This window comes from Xenopus tropicalis, chromosome 5, assembly GCF_000004195.4.
Source record: "Xenopus tropicalis strain Nigerian chromosome 5, UCB_Xtro_10.0, whole genome shotgun sequence".
Taxonomy (NCBI): Eukaryota; Metazoa; Chordata; class Amphibia; order Anura; family Pipidae; genus Xenopus; species Xenopus tropicalis.
Window position 1 is genome coordinate 137,490,635 of NC_030681.2, and position 23,871 is coordinate 137,514,505.

Below are 23,871 nucleotides of genomic sequence, written 5' to 3' on the forward strand. Positions count from 1 at the left end.
GTCTTAGGACAGCTGGTTTATATACCTTTTTCTATCCATTACCACATATAGGAACTATATTTACTCTCAATTACGTATATTTCTCCGCCCTGTGTCTCCAATCATCTTATTTTACCCTTATAAAGCGTTACATTACATCATTCTGTCATAATGTAAGAAATCCGCATGATGTCGCCCGAGACCGTGAAATGGATTTCTCATAGGCGTTCCATATACACATATTCCATATGATATTTAAAATAGCGTACAATTCCTACTCCTGAACATTAAATATATAACTTAAATATGATTAAATATAATTCACAACACACAAGCATGCTTAACATAATATCTTAGAACAACGAGAGGTATTTTGTATTATACGGTGCAGGAATATAGTTTACATTTAAACGGACCGAAACTATAAGATCACTTTTTCTATGCATCTGTTCTGTCACTCACACATACGCTGGCTAGCTGATATCTGAGACTAATCCTTTTGAAAGGTCATGGCTAAATGCGATGCAGATACTGTATGTCTATAACTTTGTTATTAACTCCTTCTCTGCCTAACTGTATTTGACATCAGAAGATCTTACACCGGGATTCGTCGCATACTTATGTTTCAATGGTTTGGGTTAAACAATATAAAAGTTAACGCACTCTCACGTTTTTGTTTATCTGTTATGGATGGTCCCATTAAAGTAACTTTTCTTTTAGTATCAATTTATGTGTTCTGAATTATTAGCCTTCCTCTCCTACTTATTTCCAGCCTCTAAATTACAATGCCATTCGGTTGTTGGGGTCACTGACCCTCCCAATCAGAAACAGATCAACTGTGAGATTAACTCTTACTTTCAACTGCTTGTCTTTCCTTTCAGGCCCTTCACTATTCATTTAGCATTCTGTCTTCCAAACTACTGTTTGGCCACTGGATTAAACCCAGGCAACCAGATAGCAGGTAAAATTCCCAGCCTCAAAGCTGCAGAACAAAACCACCAAAAATACCGTATTTTTCGCCCTATAAGACGCTCCAGAATATAAGACGCACCCAATTTTAAAGGAGGAAAATCTAGAAAAAAAAGATTCTGAACCAAATACTGTAGTAAAATATTTTATATCAACTGTATAAAGTTAATTGTCTCTGGGCTCGCACATAATGAGGCTTCCCCCAGGCCCCCCCCAAGTATTCTTCAGCTTCCCCCAGGGCCCACCCAAGTATCCTTCAGCTTCCCCCAGGGCCCCCCCAAGTATCCTTCAGCTTCCCCCAGGCCCCCCCCCCCCAAGTATCCTTCAGCTTCCCCCAGGGCCCCACCCAAGTATCCTTCAGCTTCCCCCAGGGCCCCACCCAAGTATCCTTCAGCTTCCCCCAGGGCCCCCCCAAGTATCCTTCAGCTTCCCCCAGGGCCCCCCCCCTGAACCAAATACTGTAGTAAAATATTTTATATCAACTGTATAAAGTTAATTGTCTCTGGGCTCGCACATAATGAGGCTTCCCCCAGGCCCCCCCCAAGTATTCTTCAGCTTCCCCCAGGGCCCACCCAAGTATCCTTCAGCTTCCCCCAGGGCCCCCCCAAGTATCCTTCAGCTTCCCCCAGGCCCCCCCCCCCCCAAGTATCCTTCAGCTTCCCCCAGGGCCCCACCCAAGTATCCTTCAGCTTCCCCCAGGGCCCCCCCAAGTATCCTTCAGCTTCCCCCAGGGCCTCCAAGCATCCTCCAGCTCCCCCACGGCACCCCCAGCATTCTTTAGCTTCCCCCAGGGCCCCCAAGCACCTTCCATTTCCCCCCATTTCCCGTGATGTCTTCCCCTCTCTGCCGCAGCTCCCAGCTGCTTCTTTGCTTTTATAAGGTTGCGCCCTGGGCGTGTGACACCAGTACGCACGGGCGCAACCTTATAAAAGCGAGGATGCGGCAGAGAGCCGCAGCACAGAGAGGAAGATGCAGTTCGCCGTATAAGAAGCACCAACTTTTCCCCCCCCAGTTTTGGGGAAGAAAAAGTGCGTCTTATACCGCAAAAAATACGGTAATAACTGAAGTCTACGGGATAAATATCCCTATAAACACATAAAGGTTCTATACTGACTACTGCAAAAACTGCCTTTGTCAGGAAAAGGGGAGACATTATATTTTAATAACCCCTATAAAATGAATACATTTTAAACAGACCACAAACACAGGAATGTAAGTATATTGTATAGTTAAAGAGAAGGTATTGCACATGGATAGAACATTTTCGGCTTAGTACAGAGCGGATCTCCTCGCCTCGTACATGCTAAACTTGGCACAATGAATAGAGCATGTAGAGCGCCCAACTTGCTACAACTGTGATCCTTTTATGAGCGTTCCGAACGGCCATTCCAAGACACAGATATTTTATGAGCATCAAGGAGGAACTCTCATATTGGCCTATAAAGTGCAGCCATCTGCCAGGAACTTTGTGAGTGATTCATAGGGGAGCATGTAATCATTCACAGCACTGCAGACTCTCCAGCTTTCAACGGGAGATTCCCCGACACTCCAAAAGATTTGGCATCCACGTAACGTCACTTCGAGAGAAGGCTCCTTTAATGAATCGCTGAATTTCCCAGTCTCCAGCTCAATTAAACAGGAACAAGTGCTGCTATATAAATAGCTGTGATAATGAAGTACTTGTCTGAGTGTTTAACACCTGGAAACCGGCACACGTAGCTGTATGGTGGAAACAGCATGGGGCAAAAGACAGGAATGTGCTGTGATATATAATAAACCTTTAAACATCCCTGTGCCCGATATAGAGACGTGGGACTCCAAATGGCACAGATAACCACCCTGTTTCAATGCATAAGAAGATGATGAAAGCAAGAGGGGATGCTGTCAGATAACCATGGTCTGTATGGTCTCTATGGACCTTGAGATTTTGCTCAAGTGCTTCACGGACGTCTTTCAATGGCATCATTTTATTATATTCAAACCCCAGAACTGTTTAAAAAATAAAAATTTGACGATGAACTTTGTATAAAATTTCCTAATTGTTGCTCTGTGCTGCAACCAAATACAATTGTAGAAATCCCAAAAAATAGGAAAAAAGCTTCAGCAGGTTTGCAAAACATTTATTTTAGGTAGTGGTAATAATAAATAACAATAAATAAAAACAATAAATGTTTTGCAGCAAACCTGCTGAAGCTTTTTTCCTATTTTTTGGATTTCTACAACTGTTAAAAAAAACCCTCTGTCTCTTTGTCTTTTTAGTTTCAGACTGGGTCACCTAGGGTCCCCCAGAGAACCAAACACCCTGGGCCTACTTTCGAAGTAATTAGATACAGATAGAGCTAAATGGTATACATTTTCATAGTCTAATGGTGGAAATAAGGATGCACTGGAATTCTCCAAGGCTGGGCCTACAGGGAGACCCTCTTGGTAGGTTACATCGACCCAGAATCTATTAATAACTCTAATGGGCCCTGGGCCATGAAACACATAAGGGGTCATTTATAACCTCCTAGGCTGCCTTCACAAATTGCTGCATATTTCTGCCTTTTTTTTCCCCTGAGTGCAGAGACCTGCAGCTGCCCTAAAGTATAAAGTGCTGACTGCATTCGTCAAAGCTATATTTAAATGGGGCAAGATGGGAAAGGCACGTAGGCACCCCTCCATCCTTGGGCATCATTCAGATACACAACTTAGGGAGTGGCAAAAGAACAAGGCCACACTGGCCCTGTACCTTCCCTATGGCCGGCAGTAAGGATAAGGCTGTCCTCTGCACTATGCATCCGGGACCAAAACACCCTATAATTTTTACTAAAGTGTGAAAATGTCTGAAATAATCCGGGCCAATACATTTGAAAACAATTTCAATAGGCAGCAGTGGAAAAGGTGTGGGGGGACTGGAGGTGATTTCAGCACATTCAGAGCAGTGACATTGCTTGAAATTTGGTGCCATGGGCCTTGGAACTCAACTTTGTGTTCAATACTGCCCCCCCTGACCTTTCCCTCAACTCCAAACGCTCACTTTAAAAATGATTCTTGGCCCAAACAACTCCTTTAAAACAGATTACACTTTATTAATGTTCAGGGTATTCTTTTCCTTTAAGTAGGGACAGATTGGCTCATATGGGCTTTCTCTTGTTTCCGATTCCCTGGATAAAGAGCTATTGCTTTCTACTGGGTTTTGTGCTAATATCATGAATCTGTTCCTTACCATTTGTGGCCAAGTCCTCACAGTGCAAGTAAGTTAATGACTGGAACACTGCAGCTATTCTGCCTTCCACCCAGTATTTCCCTGTACAATCTGTATTATACATATGGTATTCGCATGCCTTAAGGACACCCACACAATGTGGCCACATAACAATACAGCAAATATTCCCCAGTGATCTTCCGCGGGCGCACTTGAGTTTGGCTCTGTAATTTGCTTACAAGGGGTGCTTGTTGCCGGCGTATAATTCGGCCTGAGAAACAGGAAAGCATGTGAATGCCATCGTATGCCAGGGGTTGGGAAAGAGAAAGAATTCATGCTTTATCCCAATAAAGGCGACAATAGAAAGCTATATTTTGATAAATGGAGCCATCTAGAGAAAAATGATTGCCACTCGATGCATTTCTTACTGATACAAAGAGTTCAGTGAAAAGCCGGAGCAGCTGTTGAAATGCTAAGGTCTATTACACCAGAAGATCCTGAAAAGCTTTCTGTGCAGAATGCAGCACGGCTCCTTGGGCCAGCTCGCTGGAAAGAAGGCCTCTTTTTAGCACAGCGCGAATTGGCAGAACATTTACATTTTTAGCCTGAGTGGAGAATGTAACCCTTATTAAGGCAAAGTTAGGCCCGCGCGGGAGTTCTCTGGAGAATCTGCATTTGCACAGCCGGCAGGATCACTTTCACATTCTAAAAAGGTGCCGACGTTCCTTTCCAGTGGAGCAGGCAAGATGTGTATCCGATGGGTTTTATGCCTTCACTCGTCAGCACTGTTATTCCCAGCAGCATTTTCTCATTGTTGCTGTGCTTTCCCTTGCAAAAGACATAACACTAGGCCCCTACCATCACTTACATCTTCTTTTAGCTCAAATTGGGGTTCAACAAACCCCACTACAGCGGCAAATGTACAGGCTATGGGCATAAAGACAAACCTAATGCGTCCCCTTCCAGCACCCAGAATCAGTGGTTCACTGGGTATGATGGGAACTGTAGCATAGTTGCTGACAGGGGCCAATTTCTAGGGACATCCTCATTTATTTTATAGCTGACCAACTGCATAGATGCATTTAAATAGTTCTCTGAGAGAAAGTAATTCTGCATGCTTGCTGTAAGCCAAGGAATGGTACCCTGCAACCAACACTCCTTCTAGGGTTCCACATGGTACTAAGCCTTAGCTCAGACATAATTGGGCTACAGGTAGTAGTTGACATCCAGTAAGATAGTGTAGTGTGCCCTCTAGAAATAATTATATACCGTTTGGTTAAAAGGGGTGGTTTACCTTAACATTTATCATATTATAGAATGGCCAATTCTTAGCAACTTTTTAATTGGTCTTATTTTTACCTTATTTTCTTTTATCTTTTATAGTTTTTGAATTATTTGCAGTCTTCTACCGACCATTTCAAGCTTTTAAATGGGAGTAACTGCCCCCAGCAGCCAAAATCTATTGCTCTGGGAGGCTACAATTTTATTATTATTATTGTTACTTTTCATTACTTATCTTTCTATTCTGGCCCCCTCATATTCATATTTCATTCTCTCATTTGAACCACTGCACGGTTGCTAGGATAATTTGGTCCCTAGGAACCAGTTAGCTGCTGAAATTCCAAACTGGGGCTGCTGAACAAAGAGCTAAATAATGCAAAAACCACAGAAAATAAAAAATGAAGAGTTATCTCAGAATATCACTTTCTACATTATACAGGTATGGGATCCGTTATCCGGAAACCTATTATATATATAATTACCCTTTATTGGAGGCAGAACAATCCTATTGGGTTTATATATTGGTAAATGATTCCTTTTTCTCTGTAATAATAAAACAGTACCTGTACTTGATCCCAACTAAGATATAATTACCCCTTATTGGGGGCAGAACAGCCCTATTGGGTTTATTTAATGGTTAAATGATTCCCTTTTCTCTGTAATAATAAAACAGTACCTGCACTTGATCCCAACTAAGATATAATTACCCCTTATTGGGAGCAGAACAGCCCTATTGGGTTTATTTAATGGTTAAATGATTCCCTTTTCCCTGTAATAATAAAACAGTACCTGTACTTGATCCCAACTAAGATATAATTACCCCTTATTGGGGCAGAACAGCCCTATTGGGTTTATTTAATGGTTAAATGATTCCCTTTTCTCTGTAATAATAAAACAGTACCTGTACTTGATCCCAACTAAGATATAATTCTTGCAGACTACCAGCATAAGCATATCATACGGTGGCATTATATTCCCCTGTCAGCAGACACATGCAGTTTGCTCCTGCAGATGCTTAAAGACGCTCAGTTTATTAAAATGAGACGCGAGGCACAATACTGCCAACCGCTGACGTAACTGCAAAACTCACTTTATGAGGAGAAGATTAAAAAAAACAAACTTTCTGATAAACAAAACTCTAACGCTGGAACATATGCCCAATAAAATGCCCTTCTGCTCTGGTTTAGGAGCCAAGGGTGAGCCAAAGTGCCTTCCATGTCACAAAATAGTCCTCAGTGACCTGCCATCGGCTCCGGAATTGATAGAAATAAAGAGCCGGCACACATTCACCCCTAAGTGACCCGACACATATTGGGATGATATGACAGCAATGAGAGTTTTCTTTTATTTTTTATTTGCTTTTAGTGGAAAAGAAAATCCTGCGGAATCCTGTAACAGCTTAAAAAGGGAAAGGGTATAATTTATCAATACTGGGCAAATTTGCCTGTGGGCAGTAACCCAATCAATATGTTGCATCCATTGTACTACCTGCAGATGAAAAAAGCCAATCACTGATTGGTTGCTATAAATTATTGCCCAGGGGCAAATTCACCCAGTGTTGATAAATGAGCCCCACTGACTTAAAGGTTCAGATTCAGCTTTCAGTTTCACCAGAAATTAAGTTGAACCAAAATCTTGCAAAAATGACTGCCATTTGGACTAATCATACTGATGCAATCCTAATATACAGATATTAAAGGAGAAGGAAAGGCATTTTGGCATTTTACTGCCAAAAGATTCACCACATTAGTGCCATTCTGCATAAAAAATTACCATACCTAGAAGCTCCCTTTGTTGCTTACATTTTAGTTTGGTATTAGTAGCTTCCTGCTGCAGCTCTAGCCACTTGTAGCTCAGATCACACATTCTGATGGGAGGGGGAGTGAATTCTTGTAAATTCTTATGGGAGGGGGAGCAAAAAAAGGGAGGGGAAGAGGGAGAGAGCTGTGCAGACTCGTGCCCCAAACCTGAAGGAGCCCTAAAAGGAGAGGAAGTCTGATACCGAAGAACATGTTTACACAAAAGAAGACAAGAAATCATGTGCTTCTTTTGACAGACAAGTCAGTGCAGCGTTTCTGCGAGTGCTTATGGCTGTATTTACATAGACCTTTCTGATAAAGCTTCCTTAGTTTTTACCTTTCCTTCTCCTTTAATAAGATGGAGGCTGTCATATACAGTTACTTAAGGGTTTGGCTGAACCCCAGGACTTCATCTGAATCAGAATTTAACAAAAAAAGTGTTGGCATTTGGCAGAATCAAGAAACAAAACCTAGATTTGGTGTAACCTTAATTTACAGAACATGACAAAAAAATTATGCTATCCTATTTTGTTTCCTTCTTGGAAAGAATTCAGAATTAAGCAGGCAGGCGCCATTTTGTGGGCACTGTTATTCAGGCAAGCTTTGTGTCACCCCAACAATTTGTGTATGCTTCAGAATGGGGGGCCTGATGCCCATGCACCGGCTGGACAATTATAGAGCGTGAGGGGGAAATGTGAGGGGGCAGTGACATCTAGGAAGTGACGGAGGCATAAAGGTGGGGGCAGGCAACATGTGACTGACAACGGAGATTATGAAATAGCTTTATAACAGGTATGGGTGTTTTAATAGAAAAAAAATTACAAAATAATTTGGGTTTTGCGTTTTATATGCAAAGCACACTTATTATACAGCTTTTTATGTCTGGGTGGCAGGTCCCCTTTTAAGGGTTACGATTTGGTTTAAATAAACATTACAGGTCAGACTGATCAAGATCCGAATTTGAGGGTTTTTTTGCAGCAAAAATCTTGAATTTAAATTCAAGGTTCTACATTTTCAAGTTTTATTAAGCACAAAAAACTTGGCTAAATGTTGGCGAGATCATGTAGAAGCCAATGGGAGTTGTATTAGTAAAATTCAACTTGAGAGTAAGTCAGTGTTGTCAGAATAACTGAAAATGGAATGGAGAATTTGACTGCATTGAAGTTGTATTTTTACATTTTTACACAATGGAGTTTTTGAAATGTTCATTTTTATTAATAAATAAGCACACATTGCATATTTTTACGTTATTTTGAATTAGAAAGGTATTCTAACACTTGATTTTTGATAAATCATCATTTAAGAATTCAGCCAGATTCCGATTTTGAAAAAATTGTAGGTATTCATCCAAATTCCCTGGATTTGGTGCAACCCTCTCCAGGATTTGACTAAATCAGAGTTTCAGCCTGTGTGACTTTAGGGGGAGATTTATCAAAGTTTGAGTTTAATTTTTTTTTAAAAATTTAATAACTCCAATGTCTGGTATTTATTAAAGAAAATCTATACCCCCCAAACAATGTAGGTCTCTATAAAAATATATTGCATAAACAGCTCATATGTAAAACCTTGCTTCATCTAAATAAACCATTTTCATAAAAATATACTTTTTTTTTTTAGTAGTATGTGCCATTGGGTAATCCTAAATATGAAATTGCCATTTTAAGTACTAAGGGCCGCCCCCTGGGATCATAGGATTCACAGTGCACACAAACAAGCCAAGGCACACATACATGCTAGGCCCCATCAGCCAATGAATGGTCAGAGTTCTGCCTTTTGCTCCCACACTACTTCCTATTACAGTTAGAGCTGCATTATTTCCTGTCAGGTGATCTCACAAAATGGTGGATCAAGGGAAAAGATGTAAAAGGGCAATATTTACTGATATATATTTCAGTTTGGTGAGATTCTTTAATGTCACTTAACATAATATAAACTGTTTGTTAAGTATTTATTCTTGGGGTATAGTTTTCCTTTAAGTGCAGAAAACTTGAATGTCAAAATTTACCATTTAAAAGCTTACGAATTTCTATGCCAATGGGAGTTGCCCTAGGCACAGTCAAGCCATATTTTCAATTTCCAGTTTGAGTTAGCAAACTTGAAAAGTTTTTTATTTGAACAAGTTTTCCTTATTAATAAATCAGAGAGCCCTTTATATGTCAATTTCTTCGATTTAAAAAAACAAAAAAACAAACTTGAAAATTGATAAATAAGCCCATAAAACAAGTTTACAAATGATGCAGTTTTTTTTTCAATCTGGTTTTGGTGCATCCCTAACGAAGATACAGAGGCTATCAAACACCGCATGTCTGGCTATTTACTGGATTCATTCAAATCACAATAAGCGAAGAAATAATTAACATGACAAATGCTGTCAAACACAAAACATTCATAATTCCACTTAATATCAACATATTTGCACATTCAATAATTAGACTTAAACCGCCAACAGAGCCGTGCTTAGAATTTTTTACTTTCAAGTGTTCGCGGATATTTCAAAATATTGGCTGCTTGGCCCCAGCACCTAAACACACAATAATGCTTATCTACATTTTTTATATTGCTCTATTTTATTTTGTATGTTTTGAAAAAAAAAAAAAAAAAAGCCTTAAATGATTCAGACAAAAGCTTTTAACTCAACACATAATTGCGACAAAATTACAATAATTGTACCAATTAAAATAATCCTGAATGAACAGTTTGTCATCTTAATGTTCCGATGGCTTAGAGAAGGGTCTACTTAATTAGCTGAAATTGCTTTCCAGTGTTGGTATCAAATGTCATTTGTTAAAAGTTGAACGATTTAGAAAATAATTTAACAAAGCAATTTTACAAAACACCAAGAAGCAACATTTCCCTTTTCAGCTGAATAAAGCAAGCAGATGTGTCATCAAATTACTATAAAAATAAATGAGGCTTTTTATGGAAAAAATAAATTTTACTACTTGCGCGGGGTAGAAAAAAAAAAAAAAAGAAAAAACGAAATACCATTTTCTGATTGTTTTACCAAATCTGAATTCTTTAATAATAAAATAAATGCATATCATTTATCTCCTGCTGCTATTAGCGTGCTGTAAATACAACAGTTCCCTGCCCCCGCGTTCGCGCGAGATGCGCTCGGAATAAAAAATGAGGCGTTTATCAGCATAAAGACGTACGCTGGGAATGAGGCCGGTTTGTGTGTGATATACTGTAACGGCAAAGGATTACAGGTTTCCTGCAATGCAGCAGAGCCATCGCTTTGGAGCAGAAAGCTCTCACATTGTAACAGCAGCACTAGCATTCTACCGTATTAGCAGAGCAGTTGTTTTTAAAGGGAAACTAAACCTATTTCTTTATTCGCTGTAAATGAATCTGTTCTGCACTACTTGCACCCTATAGGACGCATTTAGAAATGCAAAGTGCGTAAGTGCGTAAAGAATGTGCCCCACAACTTGTGATCAATTTAATAATACAGATGTGAAACACTATGGGCGATACATTGCAAACAAGTTCCAGTGTGTTTTTCCAAGTAAGTATATATCTATATATGAGTGGCGTCAAACCCAGTGCACAAATGCATGTAGAACTAGAAACAGTGTTAGCATGGAATTTTATTACGTGCAAGTCAGTTGCTTATGCAGGTGCAACATGAAAAGGCAAACAATATATATATATATATATATATATATATATATATATATATATATATATATATATATATATATAATTTTTATAGCGCCATCAATTTACGCAGAGCTTTACAGAATAGAGGGGTACAAAAGACAGAACAGTTAACATGTACATATCAACAATTCACAAAAAAGGTTTGCAGTTACATTGGATGAGGATCGGAGACACTAGGGGGATGGCCCTCCTTATATATTATATATCCTTTTTTTAAATGCCCCCCAAGCCACCTACACAGATAGGGAGCACTCGGTGGGGCGGCCATGTTCAGTGACAGGTATGTACATAATAAACAAGCCTCTTGACTCACTCATTATGCACTTGTGTGATGTCACACTTACGAGCATAATAAGTAAGAGCTAGGACACTATGCTCAGTGTCTCAATATGGCTGCCCGCACTGTAAGCTTGGGGGGGTTAGTGCTTGGAGAGGAGAAGGGATACTTTTTTTTCCAATAAACCTATTTTCACGCACCTACGGTTGGAGAAACAATTATTGACAAGAGGCACTCTTTACGCTAGCCATGCACAAAGTGAGATCACCTAACGAGTGGATCTTTACCGATTATTTGGCCCCGCGGGGCAATGACTAGATCATAATTGAGGCCCGTCAAGTGAAGACCACAGCATTTTTGGCAGATATCTGTAGTGAGGGTAGTTGGAGAAGGTTCCGAACAGGCAGATAAGCTGCCAACTTGGTCTTATGGGGCTGATTCAGCAGCTTAACTCTGCCGTCTATGGCCGCCTTTAGCTATGTGGAACAAGGCGTGTTTTCACCACTGTTGCTTTAGGTTGAGCAGATATGTGGTCAGAAAGCTCCAGTCCAGCAATACTAGAATACAACTGAATGACAAGCTTCCTATTGAGAGTAAATAGAGAGCTGACAGGTGGGCCTCAGTGACTGACCTTTGAAGAACTGAAGTACTCAAATTCCCCTTCTACTTTATATGTTTTAATCCCAAAAGAGTGATTTTAAGAAATGACAAAGAGCAGAATCCACGGGCACACACACGGAATCTCCCCAGTTCAGACAGGCAACAGTTACTCAAATATCCTCTTGCCAAGCAGCGCGTTATCACTCGAGCATTTTCTGAGCTAAGTCACTGCGGCATGCAGTTTAGCAGAGATGAAAATCCAATTTTCTGACTAAAATATCAGGAAATCAAAAGCTGACATATGAAAAATTTTACCCTAAGCGTATAAGGATCCTGTGTGATGCTGCGTATACATAACCCAAACACTGGTTGGTAATACTTAGAACATAACAAAAAATGACAGGAAAATAAACATTTTACACTACAGGGCGTAAACACATCTATGACACAAAAAAAACATTTAAATGATATTATTTTTAAAAGAGTGACCAAACAGGGGAGTGATGTGGAGGCAGTGGGTCTGTTTTAGATTATTGGCGGCAGCCATGTTTTTCAAGGCATATTGACACATTCCATGTGGGGAAAATGTCAGGATAGCTTTAAAGGGGTTGTTCACCTTCGAGATAACTTTTAGTATGATTTAGAGATTAATATTCTGAGAACTGCAATTGGTCTTTATTTTTTATTATCTGTAGTTTTTTAGTTTTATCATTTTCAGTTCAGGAGCTCTCCAGTTTGCAGTTTCAGCAGCTATTTGGTTACTAGGGTTCAAGTTACCTTAGCAACCAGGGAGTGGTTTGGATAAGAGACTGTTACATTAATAGGAGAGGGCCTGAATAGAAAGTTACAAAAAGAAACAATAACAATAAAACTGTAGCCTCACAGAGGAAGAGTTTTAAGGCAGCTGGGAGTCAGTGACCCCCATTTAAAAACTGCAAAGAGTTGCAAGTAGGCGGCAAATAATTTATAAAAAAAAACATAATGAATACCAATTGAAAAGTTGCTTAGAATAAGTCATTCTATAACATACTAAAAATTATCTTAAAGAGAAACCTCCCCTTTAAGTGTAGTACTTGCACAGCTGAACCTAACAAGAAAACTGCATATCCGGCACAGAAGGAATGCTCAGGTCCTATTAACAGGAACTGGTAGTGTCCAGGGCCACCATCAGTAATCATGGGGTCCCATAATACCAAAGTAGCAGGACCCTCCCAATAGGGGGCCCAAATTATTTGCTTGTAGGTTACTTAGAACCAGGCTTAACTAAAAATAACTAACTAAAAATTAACCTGTGCATGCATGGGCACAACCCTGATCTGCCCAGGCCACGCCTATAATGAAAAAAAAAACACCTTTGATCCACTAAAACCACACCCACAAGTCCCCGGCTGCGTTGCTATCCCCAAATCGTACTTTCGCATATCTTGGCCTCAGCTTTGCCATAGAGCCCCCAAACACCCCATACTCATCTGATGGTGGCCCAGAAAGCAAGTACTTTTTAGGGGAAAGACCATCTCCCGTAGACTCCATTTTAATAAAATAATTCAAATTTGTAAAAATGATTTCCTTTTTCTCTGTAATAATAAAACAGTACCTGTACTTGATCCCAACTAAGATATAATTACCCCTTATTGGGGGCAGAACAGCCCTATTGGGTTTATTTCATGGTTAAATGATTCCCTTTTCTCTGTAATAATAAAACAGTACCTGTACTTGATCCCAACTAAGATATAATTACCCCTTATTGGGGGCAGAACAGCCCTATTGGGTTTATTTCATGGTTAAATGATTCCCTTTTCTCTGTAATAATAAAACAGTACCGTGTACTTGATCCCAACTAAGATACTCCTTATTAGAGGCAAAACAATCCTATTGGATTTTTTATTATTAGACTTAAGGAAAGGAGATGCAAATTATGGAAAGATCCCTTATATGGAAAACTCCAGGTCCCAAGCACTCTGGATAACAGGTCCCATACCTGTATTTGCAGTTATTATAATGTCGCTGCCACCCACCTATTTTTCTAATGAGCTAAAGATCGCTATCAAGTATGAAGGTATAAATGGGGCTTCCCTTTCTGTACTTAATCCAACTGACTCTGCTTGTAATGACTGCCTTGGCTCAGCCTACCTTTTCCCAATTATGATTTTATCCCCCCAAAAAGACCCTCTGATCCTCCACGAGAGTGATTATAAAGAAAAGTGAGCGCAGTCTAATAATACAGTCCTCCTAATCTCTTGTAGGTTGCAAAAAAGATCTTTTCGCTGTAAAATGATCTTTTCATGCACTTAACTGTATGCAGAGAAGTCAAGGTGCTAATGCGTGATATTCTGCACATGTATGTATGGCAATAAGGCAATCAGGAGTGTGAGCAGCTACTGGCTTACATTTGTGTTAAAACTAAAAATGGAAGGACTTTCATTTAGTAACGTCCGCTTCTACACAGCCAGTGCCTAATAAAAGTGCCTAAAGAACTGAGATATCTCCTTCCCCTAGCATGACAGGCATATCTGATTGCTCTCGCTATTTGCTCCATACACACACACACTCACGGCAATACGGCTGTCTATTATTAGATGTAGATGATGATTTGTTGGGAAGAAATAACTTTCGGAGTGCTTTCATTTCCTGTGATCAGACGAACAACTGGCACGCGTTCCCCCGCAGGGAGCTCTGATAGAGCTGTATGGACCTCCAGAGGACGGCTAACGTCTCAGCCAAAATTACATTGCATATGGCCAGCCAATATTAGGAGAGTTTAAAGACATTTGGCGGAACGTTAGAATAAGGAGAGGAGAAAATGTTTACAAAGCAGTCTCCAGTCCACATTCCAGCTGGCACGCTTAGCATTCCTTTCCGCTGGGTGACTTGCACACAGACATTAAAAAATGGCATCCGTTGGGGAGCACCACTTTATGGCAGAATTGGGGAAACACAAAAGAGCACCGCCAATTAAAGGAAAAAGAAAAAAAGTAAATTCAAAATGAAAACCTTAAACTGCAGAAAAGTCATTTAAGAGCAACTTTCTATTGTATGTTGTTTGCATGTTTTCAGTGGTTTTGAATTTATTTGTAGATGTAAATGCAAGTGAAAGCAGGGTCTGTCAGTTCATCTAGCAGACGCCATTTTCCCTCTAGCTTGCTTCTGTTACATTGTTCAGTCAGAGCTAGCAGTAGATCTTTTAGTTTTTATCATTTTTTTAATGAATATATATTGGAAAGTTGCTAAGAAGGGAAAGAAAGGTATAATAACTGGGGGCTGCCAAATGCTAGGTACCCCACAGTGATTATAATCACTTACCCCTGGCCGGGCTCCTGTGTGCTAACAACTACACTGGCCAGGGTATTACTGTAGGAGCACAGTAGTACAATCTTCTTCTGTGGGCAACAAACAGGTGCTCATGAACAGTCAAAAGCCACCTTTTTGCTTCTAAGTTTCATTCTGCTGCACCCATACTGGAACTTTGAGCAGTTTGAAAGAAAAAGATGGCAGTATGATGCTCCTAGCCTACTACCCCTAGTTGTGATGTGCAGGTCAGCAAAAAGTCCACCTGCTTCCAATCCACGCCCAACCCTATCTGCCATGCCTCCAGCATTTATAGAATATAGAACACAAATATAGAATACATAGAATATCAACATATGGAAACAAAAGGGCATGGTAAGTGGTGGTGGTGAGCGGATGGTTACATTCAGCCTGAACCTGCTCACGGCCTACGAAAAAATTGTGGATGCCAAACAAAATGCAAACAACTCATGGGTTCGGTGGGTTTTGGGTCGGCCTTAACATCACTAACCTCTAGCCTAGTGTTCATGGCCATTTTCCATGACTTGGAGATTGAGCCTCACCATTGTGTGCATTGCTGTGGATTTTAGCCTACCAACTCCTGTCTGTTTTCACTACCTACCTTGCTACCAGTAATGAAGTATGTATCCTGTTTTCAATAATCTGTCCTGCCTGTATCCCATTTCCTACATCCTCCTCGGTCCTCACTTTAACCTACAACCAGTGGCCCTTGATGGTTCTATTTGGTCCCTGATCCCATAGTGCCAGTGGTAATACACTCAACTCTATGGTAAGAAATGGAATCCAGTAAGTTCCATGAATGTGACTGACGCAATGTGAGTTTGTACGAGAGCAGTTTGTTGGACTGATGTTGCACAGAAAGCTGAAATGCACACAAAACCTTGGGTCAGTTATTCCTGCAGAGCAAAAAGAACTCTACAAATTGCTGTTCTGGAAACTCCAGTTGGCCATATGAACACTGAGGCAGGTTCTTTTATAGGAAAAGGTCACATACTTGCCAAATCAATGGTGGAATGGATAAACCTTTAGACAGCATCAGTACTCCTCGACCAATTATACTGAGGCATGGGAGCCATCAGTACTTACCATAGAAAATGATTAATATATGTTTTTGTTACAGTGAAAGTAGCTCATAAATTAGACAACAAAAATGGGGAGCCCCACCCAACAATGGCCTAGTACAATACACGTAGCAGCCTCACACTGCCAATTTTGGCCCCTCCTCGCCAAGACAGCAACTTAAGCTGCCTATACACAAGCTTATTTTACAGTTGCTGATTCTGCCCTTTCAGTTGATTCGTCAGCTAATCTGCCTGCATATGAGCCCTCCCAGAGTGCCTTCTTGGTAGCTATCTTGCCTAAAATTGGCCCAATATGAACATCCTGCTGGGTGGGACCACATCAGTGTAATCTCCTTCCAATGGCCCTGCACAGGTACCTACTCTGATTCAATTGTTGGCCCAAGGACCAAAGAATCATATCCGCTCAATTTGGCCCAGAATATAGGTGGCCAAATCAGGCAAAGATCTGCTCTTTTGACAAGGTTGCTTAAACTATACCCCCAGAATGAATACGTAACCAACAGACAGTTTATATTATGTTAAGTGGCCTATTAAAGAATCTCACCAAACTGGAATATATATCAGTAAATATTGCCCTTTTACATCTTTTCCCTTGAGCCGCCATTTAGTGATGGGCTGTGTGCTCCGTCAGAGATCAGCTGACAGGAAATAATGCAGCTCTAACTGTAACAGGAAGTAGTGTGGGAGTAAGAGGCAGAACTTTGCCCATTCATTGGCTGATGGGGCCTAGCATGTATGTGTGCCTTGGCTTGTTTGCGCGCCCTGTGAATCCTATGATCCCAGGGGTGGCCCTTAATTCTTAAAATGGCAGTTTTCTATTTAGGATTACCCAATAGCACATACTACTAAAAAAAAGTATATTTTATGAAAATAGTTTATTTAAATGAAGCAGGGTTTTACATATGAACTGCTTTATGCAATATATTTTTATAAAGACCTACACCTTTATTCACCTGCCCCTCCAAAATCCTCCACTGATATGATACACTTCCAATGGTTCTCCATAGGTTTTACAGTAAAACTAAGATTTTACATTTTCCAGGGACTGTATCAAAATGGCTTGAATTCCAAGAAAACATAAAATCAGGGAAAGACAAAAATACAGCTTGTCTGTATGGGACTGGGGAGAAAACAGCATAAATTCCAGGAAAGCGTCAAATTCGGGGACTTAAACTGGGGCTCTACTGTATTATTATCTGACCGTTAGGCACAGGGGCCAAAACACTGGATCAGCACCTGTTTGGCCAACCTGGACAATCAGATGTTTACTTGTATATAGATAGCTTAGCTGCTAGACTATTTAACCCCGGTTGGGAAATGGCGACACTACAGTCGCTATGGGGAAACTACAGTGATGATAATGGTTTCTTATACAAGGCTGAAAATGCATAGTAGCCCTTTAACAGCAGTTACCTGAGTTCTATGGCTAGAGGGAAAACACGGGCAGCTTTCTCCAGATGTGCCCACACACTGCAATAGCAGCAGGCCCCAGGGAAGCTTGGTCAGTGAGTGCTGCACTAAGGCTCCGGCTCATATCATTACGGTATGTTTGCTTACAGCAGGAATGTGTGAGTAGCAGGCCTGTGGCTGACCCGTGGTCTCCTGATGGATTGGACATGGCTGGTCAATAAACACACTATAAAAAGCCTTTTGATTTCAGGCTCTCAGGTGAAGTGTGACTCACATAGAAACAGTTTTGTGTTTTTTATAGAAATGTAAAAGTGTGGTTTTAGATTTAATGATAAAAAGCAGCTTTGACATTTTTGGGCTGTCGTTATCTAACAAACATGTTATGGAAGGATGTGACAGATCTCCGATGATAGATTGCAATGCCACTGCGCACTGATGCCATCATAAACACCAGAGAAAATTAGAAGGGAAATCTATAATATAAAATAGCTTATTAGCAGATAGGCATAAACAAAGGATGGGCAAATGCAGATTATTTATGGGCCTGGAAAGTTCCAAATTAAAGAGGGATTTCTCTGTGTGCTTCAGGGTCGGACTGGGCCGCCAGGGACACCGGGAAAAATCCCGGTGGGCTCCGGCCCTAGTGGGCCCCAGCAGCCCAGTCCGACCTTTGCCGGCGCTCCCCCTACTGACTGTTCCTCCCCTGGCGCGTTCAATTTATACGCGCTCGGGGATGACGTCAGGTGGGGGCCCTGCAGGGGGGGGTTAGGGGACGCGGCTGGCTGGGGCACCTGCAGGGCCCCAGGACCCCCCAGTCCGACCCTGGTGTGCTTTAAAGGGGACCCGTTACTGTACTGAAGCAAAATAAACTTCCCATGCAATATATAAATAATGTAAGTCTTGTTTCCTTCAGTATTGGAATTACACAGCAAGCAGGCAGGCGTCATATTGTGGACACTGTTATTAAGGCAAGCTTTGTATCACCCCAAAATCTTCTTTATGTGCCAGACCTGATGTACTGGCTACACAATTAGATGGTAAGGAGGGAGGGCAAGTGAGTGCTGAATGGAAAGTGAAAGTAATTGTTTGCCCCACTTCTATGCCTAAGGCATAGATACGGGGCAGGAAATATATGATTGACAGCTGGGATTTTTAAATGCCTTTATAATGGGTATGGATGTGTTAATACAAAAATGAATGTGGGTCTTGTGTTTAATTTGAAAAGGACTTTTATTATACAGCTTTTTATGTCTGGGTAACAGGTCCCCTTTAAATCCTGTCATTACCAATCTGTTATGGGCCAGAAGCAGCAGCAGGTCCAACCTACGCACATACACACACATTTAGATATTTTCTACAAATCCTACAGAGGTTGGCAATCTGCAAGAATATCCTCTTTATGCAGCAAATAGTAACAAAGGAATAATAGGTTTTGTACCTGCCTTGACCATAGAGACTAGAAAGCAGGACACCTACTGCATGCTGATTGGGCACCTCCCAAAGGCAATGTGTTAATGTGGGGGAGCAATGCCTTCATATGGTAACTTTAATGCCTATATGTATATATACTGAGAAGACTAATATATTTTGAGGCATGGAATGAAAAAAAGAAATTACAGTGAAATCCACTGCGCAAAAGCTAACAAGCACCTTCTTATTAAACTCAACCAATCAGTGCAGCTTCCCATTAAATGTGATTGGTCAAATTAGAACATCCAGTGCCATTTAATACTGGAAGATTACCTCCAACACCAATCGAGACAGTTGCTAGCAACAACCCCTTGAAGCAACAACCCCTTGAAGCTACAACCCCCCCCCCCCAGTTGTGTTATATCCCCAATAAACGGCCTCCTGGGCACATGGCCTAGAATTTGCGGGCGCAGATCAGGTACCACAGGGCACATAGCCAGCCAATAAACACACAGTACACTCAAGTTTTAGGAGCAGGAAAACAAAACATACTAAATTTGCCCACAACCTGTAAAAAGAGATACCATCAATATGTTTTCCCAAGGGAAAGCAGACCTGTAACTAGAAGGGTAGACAGCCTAGTGGTGGCAATAAATGTTGAGCAATATCCATATATGTTTGCAATCAGGTCATCCCCTGGAGTACAGTATATAGTTAAATTAAAGGGATATTTTTCTTAATAACACAGTATATTTTTTTTCCCTTAAGAGTGCCACTTTAATTTCCAACATTAGCTTTGTATAAAGGGCTTTAGCAAGTTGGGCCCTTGCCTTGTGGTCCAATTTGTTGTTCAACTTGTCTCATCTAGTAAAATTCATTGCATGCTTGTGAACAAATTATATTTATATTCACAGGCTCCACCCACCTTTGCCCCACCCCAAAGAGTGTAAACCAATTATTGCACTATTGTGTTCAATAGTAAGCACTAATAGATTCCTTATGAAAAATACATAGCTAAAAATTACTATTAATTCAAGGGATGGGCTGTTTCTAGGATGCTGGACGCACCCCAGAGTCCCATATAGTCCGATCCTGGTTTATATAACCTGACTATAAATATTTAATTGTCCAGCATGTTATAGGATTGATTTTTTGTTCGATGAAAAAGTCTAGAGAGTGGCAGAGATTAGAATGGCTGCAGTATCATCATGGGGCCCAACCTGTTATCTATCTTGCCTTATATTTCTGCATTCATTTCTATGCAGCTCACAAATATATTCATAACATTGCTGGTAAAATAACACATATTTACTAAACATGAAATTCTGGTCTCCCCTTTATTAATTCAGCTTTATACAGCACTGCCATCTGCTGGCACTACTGCACCATTATGCTGATCAGATTCCTACATGATCAGAGCCAAATCAATACCTATAACAAAATAGGACAGCAAAAAGATTTTGCTGCCCTTTGCGACATAAAAATGAAAATAAAGATTAGGGCCTTGAATTAGAATCAGTAGTAAAGCAAATCATGAGCCCTTAGTATCAGAGGGCCCTCTCAAGGGATAATGAGATATGTAATTCAAAAACAGCTTAATGGCTGCAGTTTGAACATCCCCGATTTATGAAATCACCACTTAGATGTAATGCAGTTAGATGCTAAGCTTTGGGCATAATACAGACAAGCATTGGCATATACACATTCATGGCACTGGAGCCAATAAATTCTGACTACCCCATTTACACAGCCGACGAAGAAATGGGACCCACAATGAAATAGAAGAAACATAAGGCAGTGAATTTCCATTGTGATCCCATGTAATGATAACACACAAATACCTTTCATAAATTGTTTTCAAAGTAGACTGATCAGGAACACCCTCTGTTTCCTCCAGGTACAGGATCAGCCATGATGTTCTGTATGGCCACTGCTCTGTCAGGTTGATCCAGGAGGCCAGTCTGTCCCAGTGAAAACTAATCTGGTTGGCCCTGAGTAGTCGTCCTGCAGTGGAAAATAGTGGCATCAATCTTAAAACATAAAGAATCCCAAAAACAAAAGAAATATGATGAAGTGTTTGTGGGGACTGGGAACTGCTGGGTATCTACATGGGCTTTCTTTGAATACCTTGAATACCATGCACCCATGGTGTATATTTGGTGAAGGAGTACATAGCTGCATAAGGACAGCACATTACAGTAGAAAACCTTGACACACAGGATATATAGGGTAATCCCCAACAGCCTCAAGATGAGCAGTAATTCTGGTGGCTTCAACTGGCATCATATTCCCATTAACCAGCTTGTGCCCAATATTCCAAATATAGATTCCTCCAAAAATACAACACTGTTACCTGGCTTTTTACTGGGGTAACCCTTCTTTTAATTTAATATTCAATGCCTGTTTGACCTACAGTATAAAGGAGGTGGCTTATCTGTCACCCCCTCAGGTAAGCAGGTTCAATCCTAACAGACACAGTCTAGGCCCAAACAAATTCTTAGGAAGGCACATTTGGCACCCCAAAGACTAAATGGATGCCGTATACTGAATTATAGTATAAAAATATTTAGTAAAACTTTTTACGCTTTCCCTTAGTGTAGCACAGCATTCCTATCCATATGTGAACGGGAGCAATGTAATTAAAAAGTCAGATCGAGAGGCTACTTGGCTAATCTTAATGGGTACCCAGCAACTGCAAAATATACTCTATCAGAAGTATTTCAATTACTTGGCTTGGGTATCTATGTATCTGCAATATGTTTCTTACCTAGGAAATTGCTGAAGCTGTACTTATAATTTTATACTCACGCACATCGTAAGCAAAAGTGCAGGGAAGAACTCAGGGTGAATTCAGCTGATCCTTTAGATTATAGAGATACCAAAAACGCAATGGATTGTTATGTATTTTGGCAATTACAGCACCAGTGCTAGGCTGCACATTACTGTTTCCAGACCTGGAATTTACGAGATTGGTTTGCTGACTGGAATCTTAATTACAATGCCATTCACAACCTGAAGCTGCTCTGTATTTCCCAGGAGGGGGAACAGCCCTGAGTAATCTGCTGTTTGTTTGCAGAGAATTATGCTTTTTGTGTCTCTTATCGGTCACACAGGATTCTCTTAGTTCTTGGTTATTGTCATTTGAGCAAGTGCAAATGCTCTCTGATGTTAGTTCATAAAGTCTCGACTCAGATGCCATACTCTTCCAGACAGGAATCCTCCATGGCTGTAGTTATGCCACAGTTAAGCCACTCATGTATAAGCCAATAAAAGCTGCTTACTTGGCCATTCCAGACAGAGATGGCACTTTATTGGCCTGTGTATGGAGCCCTTGGAAGGGTTGCCCAACTAATATCTGACAACAATGGGTTTGAAAGTAGCCAGATTCTAACAGTACCGTGACTATCATTACTAGAGTGCTATATTAGGCATGGAACTTCTATAATCCATAACTTTATACTCTTTCAGTTTTCGTATAAATAATTATTACGTGTCATATAAACACTGTCGAATAAACAGTGTTATGGCTGATCATTATGGGTTGCTTTCTCACATTACCTGTGACAGATACAATATTCAATAGCCTTCTCATAGTCTGAGGGCTGATGTCACTGAACCAATCCTCTGTAACCAGCAGCTTGGTTAGGTCAAAGGACATCTGTCGTGTTATGGTGCGCTGCATCTGCCTTCTTCTATAGGTATCCTGGCAAAGGAAAACATTGGAATAAATGCAAGCTACCAGAAGCAACAAAACACATGTACAAAGGATAGATTTGCTTACTCTTCTGTTCAGAGCAGTTTTGCTGCCAAGTTTTGAAGCCTCTGCCAAGCTGTGCTGGGAGACCCTTCTATCAAGGTCTTCATGCCCTCCTAGTAAGACAAAGAAAATCCCATTACTACAAAGAAACCCCTGAACATTCCATAAAAATATATCACATAAAACAGCCCACTGCTTCATCTAAATAAACCATTTTCATAAAAATATACTTTTCTAGTAGTATGTGCTATCATATAATCCCAAATAAAAAAAAGTTGCCAAGTACTAAGGGCTGCCCACTGTGCTCACAAACAATCCAAGGGCACACATACATGCTAGGTTAAGTCGGCCAATGAATGCCCAGAGCTCAGCCTTTTACACTCATGCTTCTTCCTGGCACAGTTAAAGCTGCTTTATTTCCTGTCAGGTGATCTCTGAGGAGAACATGTTAACTAAAATCAATGATGTAGAGTTGGTAATTCCAAATGGAGCATGGTAGTGGCCCTACAATGATTATTACAGCCCCCAGCATCATAGGAGCTCCATATATCTCTCTGAATGGCATCAGATGATGTGAAATAGAGGTTAAGTGGCATTTGTACATAAACTGCCCACAATTACATAATTAGTTCCTCATTGGCACATACATTGTGGGTGTGTGTAAATAAGGGTAAATAAAGCAAGATACTGTATAAAACAAGGAATCAGAAGAAAGGCAATGGGTAACCTGAACCACTCTCCATACACCCCACATCTCCATTGGTGGCAGATATCGAGCACAGCTTTTTGGCATTGCTGAGACCACGACTGTTGAGAAAGACGGGCAGGTGGACAATGTTGCGCATATAGTCGTGCCCATTAATGTTAGAATCTCTCAACACGCTGTTGAGATTTTGATTGATGGCCTTGATAATAATGTGAGGGTCACTTGCAAAAATAGCAATAAATGGCCCCTTGGAAAACAGGATCCGAACCTGAAAAAAAAAAAAAAAATAAGGAACAGGTGAGCAAAGGGCAAGTAAGGTGTTTGGCATCCACATACTATACACAGCTGGCCATACAGGCTCCCTATCAAAGGTGTCCATATACAACTGTCCATACAGACTCCCTATCAAAGGTGACCATACAGGCTCCCTATCAAAGGTGGTCAT

General features: G+C 40.7%; 1 protein-coding gene across 6 annotated transcripts in view; it reads right to left on the reverse strand.

Moving 5' to 3' along the window:
* kidins220 (kinase D-interacting substrate 220kDa) overlaps positions 1-23,871 on the reverse strand; it is a 90,262-nt gene that overhangs the window by 38,452 nt on the left and 27,939 nt on the right. For all 6 annotated transcript variants that reach the window (XM_012962723.3, XM_012962722.3, XM_012962719.3 and 3 more), the window contains 4 exon segments: positions 23,448-23,694; positions 22,745-22,833; positions 22,522-22,666; positions 20,805-20,967 (listed from right to left, as the gene is read on the reverse strand). In XM_012962723.3, coding sequence (XP_012818177.1) covers positions 20,805-20,967; positions 22,522-22,666; positions 22,745-22,833; positions 23,448-23,694 — 644 coding nt within the window.